The 15,634-nt window shown below is 56.8% G+C and overlaps 2 protein-coding genes across 7 annotated transcripts in view; one reads left to right on the forward strand and one right to left on the reverse strand.

Moving 5' to 3' along the window:
• WDFY4 (WDFY family member 4) overlaps positions 1-15,634 on the forward strand; it is a 187,578-nt gene that overhangs the window by 137,519 nt on the left and 34,425 nt on the right. For all 4 annotated transcript variants that reach the window (XM_075934641.2, XM_075934642.2, XM_089780037.1 and 1 more), the window contains 3 exons: positions 11,376-11,418; positions 12,529-12,648; positions 14,247-14,364. In XM_075934641.2, coding sequence (XP_075790756.2) covers positions 11,376-11,418; positions 12,529-12,648; positions 14,247-14,364 — 281 coding nt within the window. The remainder of the gene's footprint in view (positions 1-11,375; positions 11,419-12,528; positions 12,649-14,246; positions 14,365-15,634) is intronic.
• LRRC18 (leucine rich repeat containing 18) lies at positions 1,352-9,819 on the reverse strand. Of its 3 annotated transcripts, none has more exons than XM_006118138.5 (3): positions 9,664-9,819; positions 7,555-7,715; positions 1,352-2,407 (listed from the first exon to the last, which is right to left on the reverse strand). In XM_006118138.5, the coding sequence occupies exon 3, from the start codon at positions 2,303-2,305 to the stop codon at positions 1,535-1,537; it is 771 nt and encodes a 256-aa protein (XP_006118200.1). In that variant the 5' UTR covers positions 2,306-2,407; positions 7,555-7,715; positions 9,664-9,819; the 3' UTR covers positions 1,352-1,534. The 3 variants fall into 3 exon arrangements, 2 of the variants coding, with proteins under 2 accessions (XP_006118200.1, XP_006118199.1); XR_016350137.1 differs by lacking the exon at positions 1,352-2,407 and adding an exon at positions 3,550-3,695; XM_006118137.4 differs by lacking the exons at positions 7,555-7,715; positions 9,664-9,819 and adding an exon at positions 7,235-7,467.

Raw genomic sequence — 15,634 nt, forward strand, 5'->3', positions numbered from 1 at the left:
CCACTTCAAAAAATTTTTGAAGTAGCTGCGAGCCACCCCGGAAGGGGCGGGGCCTAAACAGGGAGGGGGCGGGGCCTAAACAGGAAGGGACAGGGCCTAAACAGGAAGAGGCGGGGCTACCTACCCCCAAACCATGATTGGTCTGGGGGTGGGGAACCCCTTTTGCCCCCCTTTCCCACTAGGCACCCATACCCTGGAGAGGTTTGGCATGCGCTCCGCTCCCCGGCCAATCAGGGCCTGGGGACGGGGGAGTACATGACGCCTCCTCTGCCCTGCAAGGAACACGTGACTCTTTGAAGTGCCGCGGGCTCCTTGCGGGGCCGGGGCAGGGCGAAGGAAGCTTCATGCAGCTACCCCGTCCCCAGGCCCTGATTGGCTTTGGGGCGGGGGAGTGCGCGAAGCCCCCTCCGCTCTCCACCCTGCCCCGCGAGCGCACACGGCGCTTCAAAGCTCCACGTGCTCCTGGCAAGGCAGGAGGCGGCTTCGTGCCCTCCCCCGCCCCTGGGCCCTAATTGGCCTGGGGGCGGGAGAGCAGCAGGGCCCCCACGGGCCGGATCCACCCTCTTGGTGGGCCGGATCCAGCCCCTGGAGGCCCTTTTGCCCACCCCTCTGAGCACTCTAGGTGCCAGAGTCCTGTATCTCTTTATGCGGTGTGGTTCACACCGAAATTACTGCTGGTCATGTCATGTCCTGGTTAGTGTCTGGCTCACTGCTGACCTCTGCTGGACGGAACTGAAACTGTGTCCTAGGCCCTGTACTGCTAACAGCTAATGAAGATTCTCCTTGAAATGCTGCCATTGAGGCCACAGAGGGGTGTGGGGTTTCTCTCTGCTGGGCCCATGTGTGTTCATGAGGCAGCATTTCCACAGCCCAGTTCTCAGGAAGGTCCAAAAGGCAGTTTTGGGCTCCTCTGTGGTCCCTCGGAAGGAAGATCAGGGACACTTTCCCACGACAGGCGGCCCGCTCTGCTTTCTCCTCAGCCCTGCAAGGTCCCTCCCCCTAGGAGACAGATGGAGCTGGGCTGCAAGGAACCCGAGCGGGTCTTCCAGGGAGGAACAAGGCAGATTTCTCCGTGCACAACGACCTGGTACAAAACGGGCAGATACGGAAGCAGACCCTGGAGATCAGTCCTGCCCAGTACGTCCAGGGCCACGAAGGAAACGCCGAGAGGACGGCGGGCAGGTGGCGGTAGGTGGCGGTAGGCGTTTCCAGGCCCTGGTGAGCGGGGGGCAGAAAGCGGACAGGAGCCCTGTGTCACTTGGAGGTTCCAGAGGATTTCAAAGCAGATGGGACAGGAGCCAGGATCTGGCCCATGGTGACACCCACTAAATAAAAGCCAAGAACCAAGAGCGGCCTTTCACCTTTATTTTTCTGCCCTTCTATCGCGTTGGGCCCATTCGCTACAAGTCCTCTCCAGCTAACGCTAATGAGGAGAACCGCCGTGAGGGCAGAGCTGTTGGTCGGTGTGGACTAGAGATGCTCCGAGTCGGCTGGCTGGACTCCGGGTGCCGCCGCCACCTTCGCGTGACCCTCCTCACCGCCACTCCGCCTGGTTCTCCTTCGCCGTGGAGTTGGGCGTCATGAGGGCGGAGAAGTTGGGCTTCCTCATGGAGGCGGGCACCGCGTTCTTCAGCTTGTTCAGCTTGTCTCTCTCCTCCTGGCACTTCTTCAGACAGGGGCTGCACAGGTCTTTCTCGTCCACCAAGTACAGGGCCTCCAGGCGCTTGATGCTGTCGAGGAACAGCTCCTCCTCCGTCGGCTGGAGGAAGGGGTTCCTCTTGGCGTTCAGTTTCTTGAGTTTGGGGAGCTTGGCCACGCTGTTGGGGATGGCCGTCAGGTAGTTGTCAAAGACGCCCACCTCCTGGAGCTCCTTCAGGGACCCCAGGGTGGTGGGGAGCTGGTCGATCTGGTTCAAGCCGAGGTTGAGCGTGCGCAGGTTTTTCAGCTGGCTCAGCTCATCTGGCAGGGTCCTGGTGGTGAGCTTGTTGTTGCAGATGTTGAGGTAGAAGAGGTTCTGGAGCATGCCGATGGTCTCCGGCAGCTTCTCGATCTGGTTGCTGTGCAAGTCCAGCCAGCGCAGGTTTTGGAACTTCTCGATGAAGTCTGGGATTTTCTTGATCATGTTCCGGCTCAGGTCCAACTCGTCCACGTCGGCCAGCTTGAGGATGCACTTGGGGAAGGTGGTGATGCCCATCTTGCTCAGGTCGAGGCGGCGTTTCCCGTCAAACGTGATCTTGATGGAGTTTTTGGCAACTTTCAAGGTGACCTTTTTCCCTTTGGGGCCTTTTGCTTTCCCCTTGCCCATCGTGCCGCGGGGGAGAGAGCTGCGGCGGGCTCGGGCGGCGAGGAGCAATCAGATGGAGGCGCCCGAGTGAAATCTTCTGAGTTGCTGGCTGGTCAGCCCTGGCTGGGAATGAAAAGTGACCTCGTTAGGAGGTGACACATGACCACTGGCCGCTTTAAAGTCACCACAATCCCCTAGGGGCGGGAGCTCTCCACCCGAAAGGCCTCGTTCTCAGGAGTGTCGCACGTCGGTGTGGGGGCATGGCCACTGCGAGCAAGGAGGGGGGTCCCAGTGCAGAGGAAGTTTTGAACCACTGCTCTGGTGCCTCAGGCTGAGTAATGGAGTGTGAGGACCACAGAGTCTTTCACCATTAGAGTGGTGGCGTCTATCCAGACTGTACGATGGAGGATTCCCTGCCATTGGCTGCATGGAAGGGCTTGTGGGTCTCGGTCCAGCCCCCAAGATCGGACGTTTTGGACACTCACTGGCCACACCCTTTAGAGGGCAGAGGGCCCAGGAGCGGACTGACAATCAAAATAGGCCTGGGAACGGCCCTCCCCATGACGTCACCCCTGCGAGCCCCTAGAGCCCCGCCCCCTTTCTTTGCGTCACGCCCGGCACGCAGCACAAGCGACGGGTCAGGCTCCGTGCGCCGCATACAGCGCCGACGCAGAGCCGCTCGGCGTGCGGGGCAACGGTGGCCCGTCACGGGTGGATACAACGGCCCACCGGGAAATTCCCGGGATCCCGCCGGGCCAGCTGGCCCCGGGGCCCCGTTTGGCAAAGCACTTCTGTGCTTTCAGCACGTGCTCAAGTGTTTTGTTGATTGGGGCCTTCCATCGTTGTCAAAGTAAACAACAGCAGTCAGACTGGGCGCTGGTTTGTACGCCTGTGCGTTTCCATTGGCTTGAACACGGCTGCAGACAATGTCAGTCTTAGCACAGTTTCATGTCGTGCTTGGCAATGGAATTGTTACCGTGGGACCAGAGAAGAGACTTTTAAAGGAAAGAAGGTCTGTGTTCCTTAATCACCGCCGGGGGCCGCCCTCCCTGCACGCTAGGGAAGACCGTGCCCAATGAAGATGCTGCAGACAGAGCATTGGGAAGGGTGTCCTGGCAGTTTAAAACGCTTCGAGATCAGCCGAGAGGCGATGCTACAGGAGGCCAAGGCTATAAAACTCTTACTACCTGGCCCGATGCCGGTTGGAGTCAATGCAAGCCTTCGGCTGTACCTATTGTGGCGCTTGCAACCAGATTTTCAGAAGACCCCAGACACCATGGGGATGGTGGGCGGGGTAACACCCTGCGGGAGAACAGCCAACCTGCCTCCGATGCGTGGAATGCTTCTGAAAATCCTGCCCGTAAGAAAGGACGGGGCTTTGCTGAATGGAGTCCCGGTCTCAGGGGTGTCACTAGTAGGGGGAAAACAACACGGACAATAAGGGAACACCACTGATCACCACCGACAGCCCCCAGTTTAAACCCCTCGGTGACAATCTACACCCTGTCCTGGAAAACAATCGCTCCGTCTCACAGGCCTTGGGAGACAGGCCGGTCCTCGCCTACAGACAGCCTCACGCACATTCCTTCCTGCACCGCACCTCAGAACCTGCCCCTGCAATAAACCCCTTGCCAGCTCTGTCCACACAGCTGCACAAGCAACACCAACCCAGGCCCGAGCCACGTCCGCCACCACCTCAGGGGTCGTACAACCGCACATCCACCAGAGGGAGATGCCAGCTAGTGCCAGCCGGGCCCCTTGGCCCTGGGTAGGGGCCACACCGCACAGTCTCTGCACCAGAGGCGGGATGGACGCAAACAGACGTCAGGAATGGGAACACACACAAACCCGCAGGGGACGTTTTAACCTGCCTGGGCGCGCACTCCTGGATTTACAAGTAGCCCCTCTGCTCCCAAGGAAATTCACCAGCCAGTTACAGAGAGGCTACGTCTAGACTGGCATGATTTTCCGCAAATGCTTTTAACGGAAAAGTTTTCCGTTAAAAGCATTTTTGGAACAGAGCGTCTAGATTGGCACAGACGCTTTTCCGCAAAAAAGCCCCGATCACCATTTTGCTGGGCAGACGCGCCCTTTGTTATTTCAGAATAGCGTCACTTCTTCCGGACTAACGCTGCTGTGTAGACGTACCCTAAAGTGCCACAGGGCTACTCGTTGTTTTGCTAGATGGGGAGGTCGTCAAAGGTAACGGACAATCCGTGTGCACAGGGCAGGCAGTAAGATACTTCTGGCAGGCGAGTGACAGCGCCAGCAGCGACTGGGGTGCTCTGAGGAGCCCAGGTTACAGCTGGCTAATCCCCAGCTGATCGGGGGGCCCCGCATTTAATTGGAAAGCGTCCAATCACGGCGTTGATGAATGATTGTTTGGGAAGCAATATGGATTTGTCTGCAACACGCTTCTCCATTAGAAAGGCTTCGTTACAAGCCCTTCAGGCTTTTTGGCTACTCATTAATCATGTGCAAGTACATCTCGGGGAGCTCAGAGTGGAGCGGAGATGGCATCGGCTCCTTTCCGTTACATGCCAGAGCCCCAGACAATGCGAAGGCAGGGGATCCCTGCCAGTTACCAGCCCCCGCCAGGCCTTCTGCAGTCAGAGCGTCTCGGGGAGGTTCGGGAACCAGCGCTGGGTTTCCATCCGGTGAGAGCTGAGTGGGTCCTGCCACCTCGGAAGCAATAGTCCGGGTTCTGAGCTTTCGCCCGCTTGGATTTTTAATATTGTTCGATAGATGTCAGCGCCTTTATCTGTCTAGCCCCATAGACACCCATCACTCCACCCAGCTGTTGGACCACGGTAGTCTTTACTGCCTGGATCCTCACCCACCCCTGGGAGCTAATATAGGTTGGTCTCCCCACTGCACAAAGGGGGAACTGAGGCACAGAGAGACTAAGGCACATGCCCAAGGCCACACAGGAAGTCGGTGGCGGGGCTGGGACTTACACTCTGGCCTCCCACGTCCCAGCAATAGTGTCCGCATTGGTGTGATCCCAGGGGGAGGTGGGGGAGTCACTCTCCAAGGGATACAAGAGGGGCCGTGAGCTGTGTCCATCCCTAGCGACGCCCCACTGGCTGCAGGGGATGAACTTTAGCCTCGTCCTTCCCGGTGTGACTCTCAACACCTCCCAGTCCAAGCTCTGGGGCTGAGTTGCATTGTCTTGGGGAGCGGCTCGCAAGGGGGTAACCAGGACGGCTGGATGCTCTGGGGGGGGCCCTACGTGTCCCCCCCAATCCTCCCCTCAAGAGAGAGGGCTTGCAGGGACGGTGGCTTCCCAGCCCAGCTGACCCTTGGGGGCTGTAGGGAAGGGGGTCCCTAGAACCCCAGGGCTGGCAGAGACCTCAAGAGGTCAACAAGTCCAAGCCTCTGCCAGAGCAGGACCGACCCCCACAAGATCCCGTCCGGTGGGACTCATGCCTGGGTGCTCTTGGCCTCTCCCCAGCAAAGGGGCCCATTCTACCCCGGTCTTGGTCAGGGCTGCTGGTTGAGTAGCGCACGGTGAGGGGCGCTAGCCAGGCCACGGAGAGCTAGAGGGCAGCAGGGGGTTGGGCTGTTACTTGACTCATGGATCCAGTGTAACCCTTCTCGGCGCCCCCGGCTGCGCCACGGCAGGGATTAAATTCGGAAACTGTCAGCGCTGGACGTTTAAGCCTCTATTGCTCAAGCTAATGAACCAGCTGATCTCGTTGGGGCCGGTGACATACCTGGGGCACATGGCTGGAGCTAGGTAGATAACCATGGGGATACTAGGGATGACATGGGAGAACCATTCCCACGGTTAACAGATAAGCCTGGGCTCGTCGGTTACCGTGACCGGTTACCCGCAGGCTCCCGCCCCGCTCCTAGGGAGCTGGCTGCCCCCCCTTCTAGCAGAGCTTGCATGGAGTGGTAGCCGGCTCCCTGGGAGCGGGGAGGGAGCCGGGACCCAGCTTAAAACCTAGCTCCCGGCATACACCAGCTCCCAGAGAGCCAGCTGCTGCCCCGTGGTGCAGGATCTGCCCCCGCAGCATGTAACTCCTGAGATTTTCAGCGGTTACACAGTTAACCAGTGAGCCCAAGGACATAAGAACATAAGAACGGCCGTACTGGGTCAGACCAAAGGTCCATCTAGCCCAGTATCCTGTCTGCCGACAGTGGCCAGCACCAGGTGCCCCAGAGAGGGTGGACCGAAGACAATGATCAAGCGATTTGTCTCCTGCCATCCCTCTCCAGCCTCTGACAAACAGAGGCCAAGGACACCATTTTATCCCCTGGCTAATGGCCTTTTATGGACCTAACCTCCATGAAATTATCTAGCTTCTCTTTAAACTCTGTTATAGTCCTAGCCTTCACAGCCTCCTCTGGCAAGGAGTTCCACAGGTTGACCACACGCTGTGTGAAGAAGAACTTCACACAGGGACAAACCCTTCCCATCGGTGGAGTCTTGCCACACACAGATCAGCGGCTGAGCTACCCATCCTCTACCAATCTGGTGGCTCCGAGTTGCTCGTTATATTTGCTTTGTGCTCAGACACTGCTCGGGCCTACACACTGGCTTGAGGTTGGTATGTGACCAAACGCCGAACCAGGTGCCATTCGAGTTTTGCATTACACCCTTCGTGCGCTAGCCAATCCTGCGCTTTGCGCATTGCAAATCAGGTTCATTTGCCTGCTTAGGAGCCTGTCACTGTTTCTTTGTGGTCTGCTAAAACTTGAGAGGAAAGAGAGATTCGTTCACTGACGCTTAAACACGGCTTCTACTAACGGGCTGGCTTAGATTAAATGGGTCCTGTCAGCCAGCAGGAACTGCGGCTCCCTTTAAATTCCCGTAACTTCCCAGGCTGTGTCCGATCGACCTGCAGCGTGCACACTTGCAAACTGCCGCTGTGCTCCCCGGCCCCCCAAAAGTAAAGACCGTTTCCTGTCCACGAGCCTGGATAGGGCAGTCTGAGATCTTACCAGCTCACGCCCAGGACACATCTATTCCAGACGCGGACACGTCGCAAGCTGCCTGTTTGGTCTGTGCCGCAGAATCTGAGCTTCCATGGTCAGTCCGCCTGCAATCGTTTTCTGGCTAGTCTTCTCTGCATAATGAATTGGTCCTTTCCCGGGTGTGTAACTAAATCCCCAGGCTGCAGGGGAGACCTGGGCAGCTCTGCTTTTCACAGGCTTGTCAATTCTAAAGTCCAACTTCCCCCCCCTCTTTTTTTTTAATGGCAACCTTTCAAGAAATGGTTGTTTGTGTGCGGGAAGAGGGGAGGGTGTTTCGAAGGACTTACCCAGCTACAGTGTCACTCTATTCAGCTCTCCTTCCACAGCCTGCGAAACTTTCGTTCCTAAGCAACCGGAATCCCAGGTCCTTGGCGATCATTAGCATAATGTTTGGTTCCAACTTGCAGGTTCAGACGGGAGCTGGAGAGGACTCAGCGGCATGCAAGGCCTGGAAAAGTCAGGGTGGAGTTTATGCCGAGAGAAGGGGACCGTGGCAACTGGGTTAGGGGAGGAGAAGGGGACAGAGCTGGTTGCTTTCACTGTGGGTTTAAATGATTTGGACTCTGCTGTCGTGCAGGTGGGAGATGCCTGAGCACATGAATTCACCTTCATTCTTTTGTTCGGCCTGGGGTAACGAGCTTGTGTTTTTTGTGGCCGGCTTGATGGCTTCAAAAACGAACCAATCACTTAACAAGGGAAGAGAAATCGCTCTGATTTCCACATGTGGTGCAAGGGGCTGCCAGAGATTCTCTCTGTCACATGAGGGCTGTGTCTAGACTGGCAAGTTTATCCGCAAAATCATCTGATTTTGCAGAAAAACTTGCCAGCTGTCTACACTGGCCGCTTGAATTTCTGGAAAAGCACTGACGATCTCATGTAAGATCATCAGTGCTTTTCCGGAAATACTATGCGGCTCCCGTTCAGGCAAAAGTCTTTTTCCGAAAGACTTTTGCACAACAGGGCCAGTGTAGACAGCACAGTACTGTTTTCCACAAAAAAGCCCCAGTCGCGAAAATGGCGATCGGGGCTTTTTTGTAGAAAAGCGCGTCTAGATTGGCCACGGACGCTTTTCCACAAAAAGTGCTTCTGCGGAAAAGCATCCTGCCAATCTAGACGTGCTTTTCCGAAAATGCTTTTAATAGAAAACTTTTCCGTTAAAAGCATTTTCGGAAATTCATGCCAGTGTAGATGTAGCCGAGGTGTGTAACCAGGGAACAGTTTGAGAATGTTTGGTCTTTGTCAAAGATTCCAGGACTGTCTGTGCTTGCCAGCGTCCAGCCTTGGGGAGTGTAGCCTGTCTGCTCCCCAATGCTAGTTAAAATAAACTTACTATATTTGTCTGCCCGGCCTGTGGTGGGGAGTGACATTTCCTTGGTGGATAAAGTACCCCTGTATCCGTGTAACTTTGTGACAGGGCTGTGGCGTCAGAGGTGTTCTGTAAATATAAGATCTACTTTTGTACCTCCTTCCACTCGAGGCTCTCAGTGCAATCTGACTGAAATTAGCAAAACCTTAGAAGTGGGGTCACGAGCATCACCCTCCTGTTGCAAAGAGGTAAACTGAGGTACAGAGCAATGACTTGCCCCATATCCTACAATAAGCATCCAGCGCAGGAAGACTGCCTCAGTCTTCTCACCTGTCAAATGGGCAGATATTTCCCTAACTCCCAGGGAAGGGTTGAAAGGCTAAATTGACTGATATTCGTGAAGATCGTGGAAGGTGATATAAAAGTTCAAGCGCTTGAATAGTATTCTGATTATTTACATATTTAATGCTTTCCCATCAGCGTTGGAGTGGGGCAGGCGTATAGGGACAGGGAAACTGGAACAATCGAGCAGCAATAACTTTGCTTCCCTGCTCACGTGTCGCCTACGCTGAACCTTGAGGAGACGTGGGTTAAGTGTAAAGAGAAACGGTTACTTCCCTGTATCCCTGCGTCCCTTGATCCATGCAGGGAGCAGACGCTGGCTTGTTGCTACTCCAGTGAAAGGGCACTCTGTATTTTCAGTTCAGTGCAGAGCAGGTAAATACTGGGAAAAACTGCAGGGAAACAGCTGCTTGTTTTGCCGGCTTTGGAATTTTTGAGAATTGAGTAAAACCCAAAAGAGTGAAATCGTGGCTCTACTGAAATCGATGGGCATTTTACCATGGACTTCGTTAGGGGCAGGATTTGACTCCAGGGCTTTGATGGAACCTTTTGACCGTCACCCATAGGCCAGTGTTCGCGGGGTAGGGATTAATTAATCACTCCCCGGATGGCCTAGGCAAAGGGGGACCATGATGGAGGCATCTGAGGAATCCAGGTAAATTCACCCCCTGGAAGAGTTCAGCGATTTACGTGTCTAAAGGTCCTGCCCCCCTTTCCGTTTGGCCACGAGCCCTGTAAGCGCACTCACGACGGTGTAGTGGGTGGTGCTGGTCTACTCTTGGCCGGCAGTGGGCTAGCCGGGGAGGTGTTGGCTGGAGGAACGTTGGCTGATGAAAGATGGTCGGGGAAGTGGGAGGAATCGCCTTGAACGTCCCAGGCCTGCAGCCAACATTCCGACCTCTGTGAGTCATCATGCTGTGGCGCCGGATTCCGGAACGTTTGAGACTGGGCGGGGCTCTTGTGTCCAGCCCATCGGCATATCCCTAAAATGGGAATATCTCCAGGAGCATGTCTGACTCCTTAATCTCTTTACATTCTGCAGGGGCTACTTAGACCTCTGCCAGTGCTACACAGCTCTAAGTGGCCTCTGGAGAATCTCCATTAGCTGTTAGGTATATAGGGCCTATGATACACAGTGGAGCAGTTCTGTTTCCATCCAGCAGAGGGCAGTGACATACACATGTAAATGTTTGTATGCTCTGGGCCAGTTCATTGCAACATCTTGTATTTTAATCCTCTCGCTATAGAGTGGTGCCTCTAAAACTCTGGAGGACTGAGAGGGAGCAGCATATAGGAACGTGAGAACTATGCAACAAATGTCAGGTGTTTATAATAGTCCTCCAATTTGCTACTTGGAATTCCTGAATTCCTGGGCCAACAGCTGCTTAGAATCAGTGGTGCAAGTCCAAAGTAATTTCATTGCAATCAGTGGAGTCCCTGCTGATTTACACCATGCAACAGAGAGAAGCGTTTATCCTCTTGTCTTTAGGGCAAAGAGCCAAGACCCAGTCTCCCGTATCAGATGGGAATGAAACTTCTTGTTGTATGCATGGTTGCTATAAACGTAACCTCTGATTGTCTGGTCATGCCAGGGAACTGAAAAAAGAGACATGTGAGTTTTAGGTTGTGAGACGGAATCAATCCTAGTATTTAGTGTTTGTCCGAAGAGAACAACCCCATAGTCTGCAAGAAAAAAAAAATGTCTTGGCAACAGGTAAAATAATACTTCTCTTTAGTCTGAGACATTGGTGTAGCCACTAGAAATGATACAGTTACAGAAACAGTTGGGTGAATAATTGATTTTTTTTTTCAGTTGGTTTAACACTTTGGGTTTCCTCAAAGTCAGTTTTGACGCAGCTCCCAACTCAAAAAAATGTAGGAAAAGAAGAGTTTGAAAATGGTCAAAAGGAAACATTCTGACATTTTCCAAAACGAACAATTCCAAGTGACTTTTTGTTGGGAAATGTAAGCTGAGACTGAAAAAAGGATGAAAACGAAAGAAAAAAAAATCACAACTCCCCAAATGGAATATTTTAATTTACGCCACCAATTTTTTGTTTTATGAAAATTGTAGAAATGTCAACTTCCCACCTGAATTTAGGATGGGGGATTTTTTTCTTTGACCTCTTGAAAATTTTCAGGGGATTGGAAAACCCTTTTCCACCCAGCTTGAATTATGGATGGGTGTCTTCATATGGCGGTATGCTGACCTAACTCTGCTCTCGTTGACATTGGAGAGGAGACTCTCCGTGATTTAACAAGCTGGAGCTGAGAGCTTTTGAAACACCCATCGTATGACGCTGCCGTCTGACCATTGGATTGCAAAGCGCAGTTTGATGCTCTCGTAATGTACGATTTTGGGGATGCAGGAGGAGGGACTGGAATATCGGCATGCTTTCTGAATCCTTCCCCGGGAGCTTTGCAGCACACGGTGACAATAAAATCTTCTGTGTCCTGCAGGAAGAACACAGGCGGGGAAAAGACGATGCTCCAGAAGTGGCAGGTAAATGCAGACCATCTCTGGCTAACTCTCTGATTGCTCAAACCGGGTCAGTCCTGAGTAGAGGAAAGAAAAGGACCGAGTCTTCCTGCCCTACTGCTGTGTCCTAGGAATCCAGCCGTACCGCTTAATGTGCAAACCTCTCCCCGCAGGGCTTAGCGTCAACCTCTCACTCGTAGGGAGCATGGGTGAGTCCCTTCCTGGGGTGCAGATTAGCCCACACTGGGGTACCGTGAGGTTCCTCGCACCTTTCTCGGAAGCAGCTGGTGCTGGCCAACATTGGAGACATGACACAGGGCTCAATGGACCTCGAGCGTCCGGATTTTGCTGCAGTGATGCCTAAGAGGGCCCCTCTAGTCAAGACGTGTAGAAGGAAATCCAGGTGTAAATCATCCAAGCGCCACTGATTTCACTGCAGTGACCCTCTCCTGCACCGGCTGCATGTCCGGACTGTAGCTTCCAGGCTGTGTCTGATAAAGATCTTGATGGCCACAGAAGACCGCGTAGCCCCACGCTGGTTCCCATTGGCTTTGCAGGGTGTAGATCGTCGGGAGAAGATCCAGGCTATGTGTGCACTGCCAGTTTTTGCGGCAGAACATACGCTAAAAAAGTCGCGACCTCATTAGCATCTTTTCTGCCGCAAAAACAGGCAGTGTAGACAAAGCGCCAGTGAGAGCGTTTAGTTACCGTGTAGGGAGACTGGGTCAGGCTGATGTCGGCGTGTGCTGATTTGCTGATGGATTCTAGTGTAACGCTGTGGCCCAGCTGAACAGGGGCCCTGGAGAGTCCCGAGAAGGCTTCCAAAGTTGCAAAGCAGCTGCCGTCTCTGAGGGCTCAGACTCCAGGCCAACGGGCATCGCTGCCAGCTGGGCATTGCTACCAGCTGGGGCCTCTTTGTAGTGCCTGCACAATGAGCTGGTGGGTTCCAGCCAGTTTCTGGAGCATAGATGCCCAGATCTGTGTGTGTGTGTGTGAGAGAGAGAGAGAGAAGCAAAACACATGCCCCCTATCCCCGTTTGAAGCCCCATGCCCCCTATCCCCATTTGATGCCCCTCGAGGAGCCTACAGCCGCTTCACCTCGAGATTTGTGCTGGTTGTTCCCCGACATGGCAGAGGAGAGAAATCAGTAACTTCGACTACCTGATGTACCTGAACACGCTGGCCGGGCGCACCTACAACGACTACATGCAGTACCCCGTCTTCCCCTGGGTCCTGGCCGACTACCACTCCCAGGTGAGCAAGGGGGGCGCAGCACGAGCTGTGCGAAGGCTTCTTCGCTGACCTGAGTGCTGGGGTGCGCCCGCAGGGCCAGGGCCTGACCCCCTCTCCTTCCTGTCCCTGCAGACAGCTGAGGAGCGAGCAGGCTCCACGTTCCCCTCCCCCGACAGCGGGCCCCATGTTCCCCCCCTGAGAGCAGGCCCTGTGTTCCCCCTGAAAGAGCAGGCCCTGTGTTGTCCCCCCCCCGAGAGCGGGCCCCATGTCGCCCCCCCCAAGAGTGAGCCCTGCGCTCCCCCCCAAAGAGCAGGCCCTGTGTTGTCCCCCCCCCGAGAGCGGGCCCCATGTCGCCCCCCCAAGAGTGAGCCCTGCGCTCCCCCCAAAGAGCAGGACCTGTGTTGTCCCCCCCCCGAGAGCGGGCCCCGTGTCCCCCCCAAGAGTGAGCCCTGCGCTCCCCCCCAAAGAGCAGGCCCTGTGTTGTCCCCCCCCGAGAGCGGGCCCCATGTTCCCCCCCTGAGAGCAGGCCCTGCGTTCCCCCCCCCCGAGAGCGGGCCCTGCGCCCCCCCCCTGCGCTCCCCCCCAAAGAGCAGGCCCTGTGTTGTCCCCCCCCGAGAGCGGGCCCCGTGTCCCCCCCCCAAGAGTGAGCCCTGCGCTCCCCCCCAAAGAGCAGGCCCTGTGTTGTCCCCCCCCGAGAGCGGGCCCCATGTCGCCCCCCCCAAGAGTGAGCCCTGCGCTCCCCCCCAAAGAGCAGGCCCTGTGTCCCCCCCCCCCGAGAGCGGGCCCCATGTCGCCCCCCCCAAGAGTGAGCCCTGCGCTCCCCCCCAAAGAGCAGGCCCTGTGTTGTCCCCCCCCCGAGAGCGGGCCCCGTGTCCCCCCCAAGAGTGAGCCCTGCGCTCCCCCCCAAAGAGCAGGCCCTGTGTTGTCCCGCCCCCCAAGAGTGGGCTCCACGTGTCCCCCCCCCGAGAACGGAGCCAGGGGAGGCCACGCCAGGCCGAGCCCCGCTCTCCAGCAATGGGGCGGTACGGTCTCAGCAGGCGAGGGTGGACCTGAGCTGGCGGGCTCAGCCCGGCAGGGTAGCCACCGCGGCGCGGGCCAGCCACCCGAGGACAGGGCGGCCCGAGTCCCAGCGACACACGTGGGCGCGGGCCTGGCCCTCGCGGCGACACGGCCGAGTATTCAGCCAGCTGCCTGGGCCCGCTGGGGAGCCGTGGGGAGGAGGCCTCCTTCCATGCACGGTCTGCCCGCAGGCACACGCGGCCTCCAACGAGCCGCTGAAATTCTGCCCCGGCAGCAGATACGTTCTGCCCCATACGCTGGCCAGCAAAGGGGTGGTGGCCTTTGCCTTTCCCGGGGGCCCTCAGCGCGGATCCTGCCAGCCGCCTCTCCCCGTGTGCCAGGAAGATGAGCACGCCCTGCCCGGGGGCCAGGCCGCTCCCCGGAGCAATGTGGCGGCGTTCCACGCTGGCGAGGGCGTCCCCCCAAATCTGAGGGAGTGCGCCCCGAGCTCAGGCATCTGGGGGGCCGGACGCTCTGGACCCTTGTGTCTGGGGAGGGCGCAGAGCCGAGCGTGGGCAGTGGGGGTGCAGGAGAATTCACCCCCCATGTTGGCCTTGCAGGCGCTGAACCTGGCGAGCCCCCGGACCTTCCGCGACCTTTCCAAGCCCATGGGAGCGCAGACCCTGGAAAGGAAACGCAAGTTCGTCCAGCGCTACCACGAGGTGGAGAAGAGCGAAGGTGGGCGCTTGGGGGCGGTGGGTTTCCACGGGGGCTGATGTGCCCCAGGCGGGGACACAGAGGTCTGCCAGGGGCACCCCAGTCATCTAGAGCAGTGCTTCGCAGCCTGGGGGTCACGGCCGGGCTCCCCGGTTCGCCAGGCGCCTGTGCGGCCGCGCAGGAGAGTCCAGTGCTGCCCAGCTGATTAGCAGAGCCCCCCCGGCACAGGCTGTACTCCTGGTGGTGCCCATGCCTCTGGGAATATAAAATTTGTTCCGCACGTGGCTGGAAAGAGTCAGCGGGAACATTGGTCAGGACCCCTGGATTTTGGGGGCGTCTCAAGTGCAAGGCTGGCATGAGGGGCAGCAAGCGCCCCAGGGAGCTAAGCTGTGGCCTTCTGGGACATGGCTCCTAATAGGGGTGACTCCCATCCTGTCCCCCTCCCCAAGTGCCCTGCTCTGCTAGCCCTGCCCCCGCCCTGAGGCCGGAGACTGGTAATGTGGGGGGGGGGGGCAGTTTGGCCCCTGGGGAACGGGCGGTTTCTGGGGGGGCAGGGTGATGAGCAGGGCTTGGGGGTGCAGGGCTGGAAAAGGTGTGTCCCCAGGTCGGGTGGGGAGCAAAGGCCTCACAGGAAGGGAGGGGTGAGGACCCAGTGGGCTCTTCCCCCGAGAATACTCTGGCTCCGGTGGGGGGGGGGGGTGGAATTTCTGCCTGCTTCCTGCAGCAGCACCGGCTGGCTGCTTGCGCCCCGAGAGGCAGGGCTGAAATGTGTAGCGCCACGGCTCAGATGTCGCCATTTTGTTTGCCAGGCCTGTGCCCCCTTTCGGCCTGGTGTGCACTGAGCCCTGGGGAGGCGGAGGAGGAGCAGGCAGGTGGCCTGGAAAGACGAGGGCATTCGAGCGCTGCTAACGTTAAGGCATCCGCCAACTTGGTCTCATCCGCAGGGCCGTAGGCAGGGTCCTTGGAAGCTAAGCGCTTGGGCAGCCGCCCAGGAGAGATTCACATGCTGATTGGCAGAGCGCCCACAGCCAGCAGGGTGTGTGCCTACTGGTGGTGCACATCCCCACAGGCTTCCGTGCACATCGTAAAATTTATTCCGCACATGGATAGAAAAACATAAAGGGAATGTTGGTGGTAGGGGTTACCTGTGACGCCATCCAGTCCTTATATGGCCATGCGGGTGATAGCTGGGGAAGTGGAGATCACTCTTTTGCAAATGCAACCAAATAGTAACTGAGGACTCCAGAGATATCCAGGGGCAAGAGGTACAGAGACGCTTTAGGGCCTCTGC

The sequence above is a fragment of the Pelodiscus sinensis genome, chromosome 8, assembly GCF_052426305.1.
Source record: "Pelodiscus sinensis isolate ZL-2025 chromosome 8, ASM5242630v1, whole genome shotgun sequence".
NCBI lineage: Eukaryota > Metazoa > Chordata > Testudines > Trionychidae > Pelodiscus > Pelodiscus sinensis.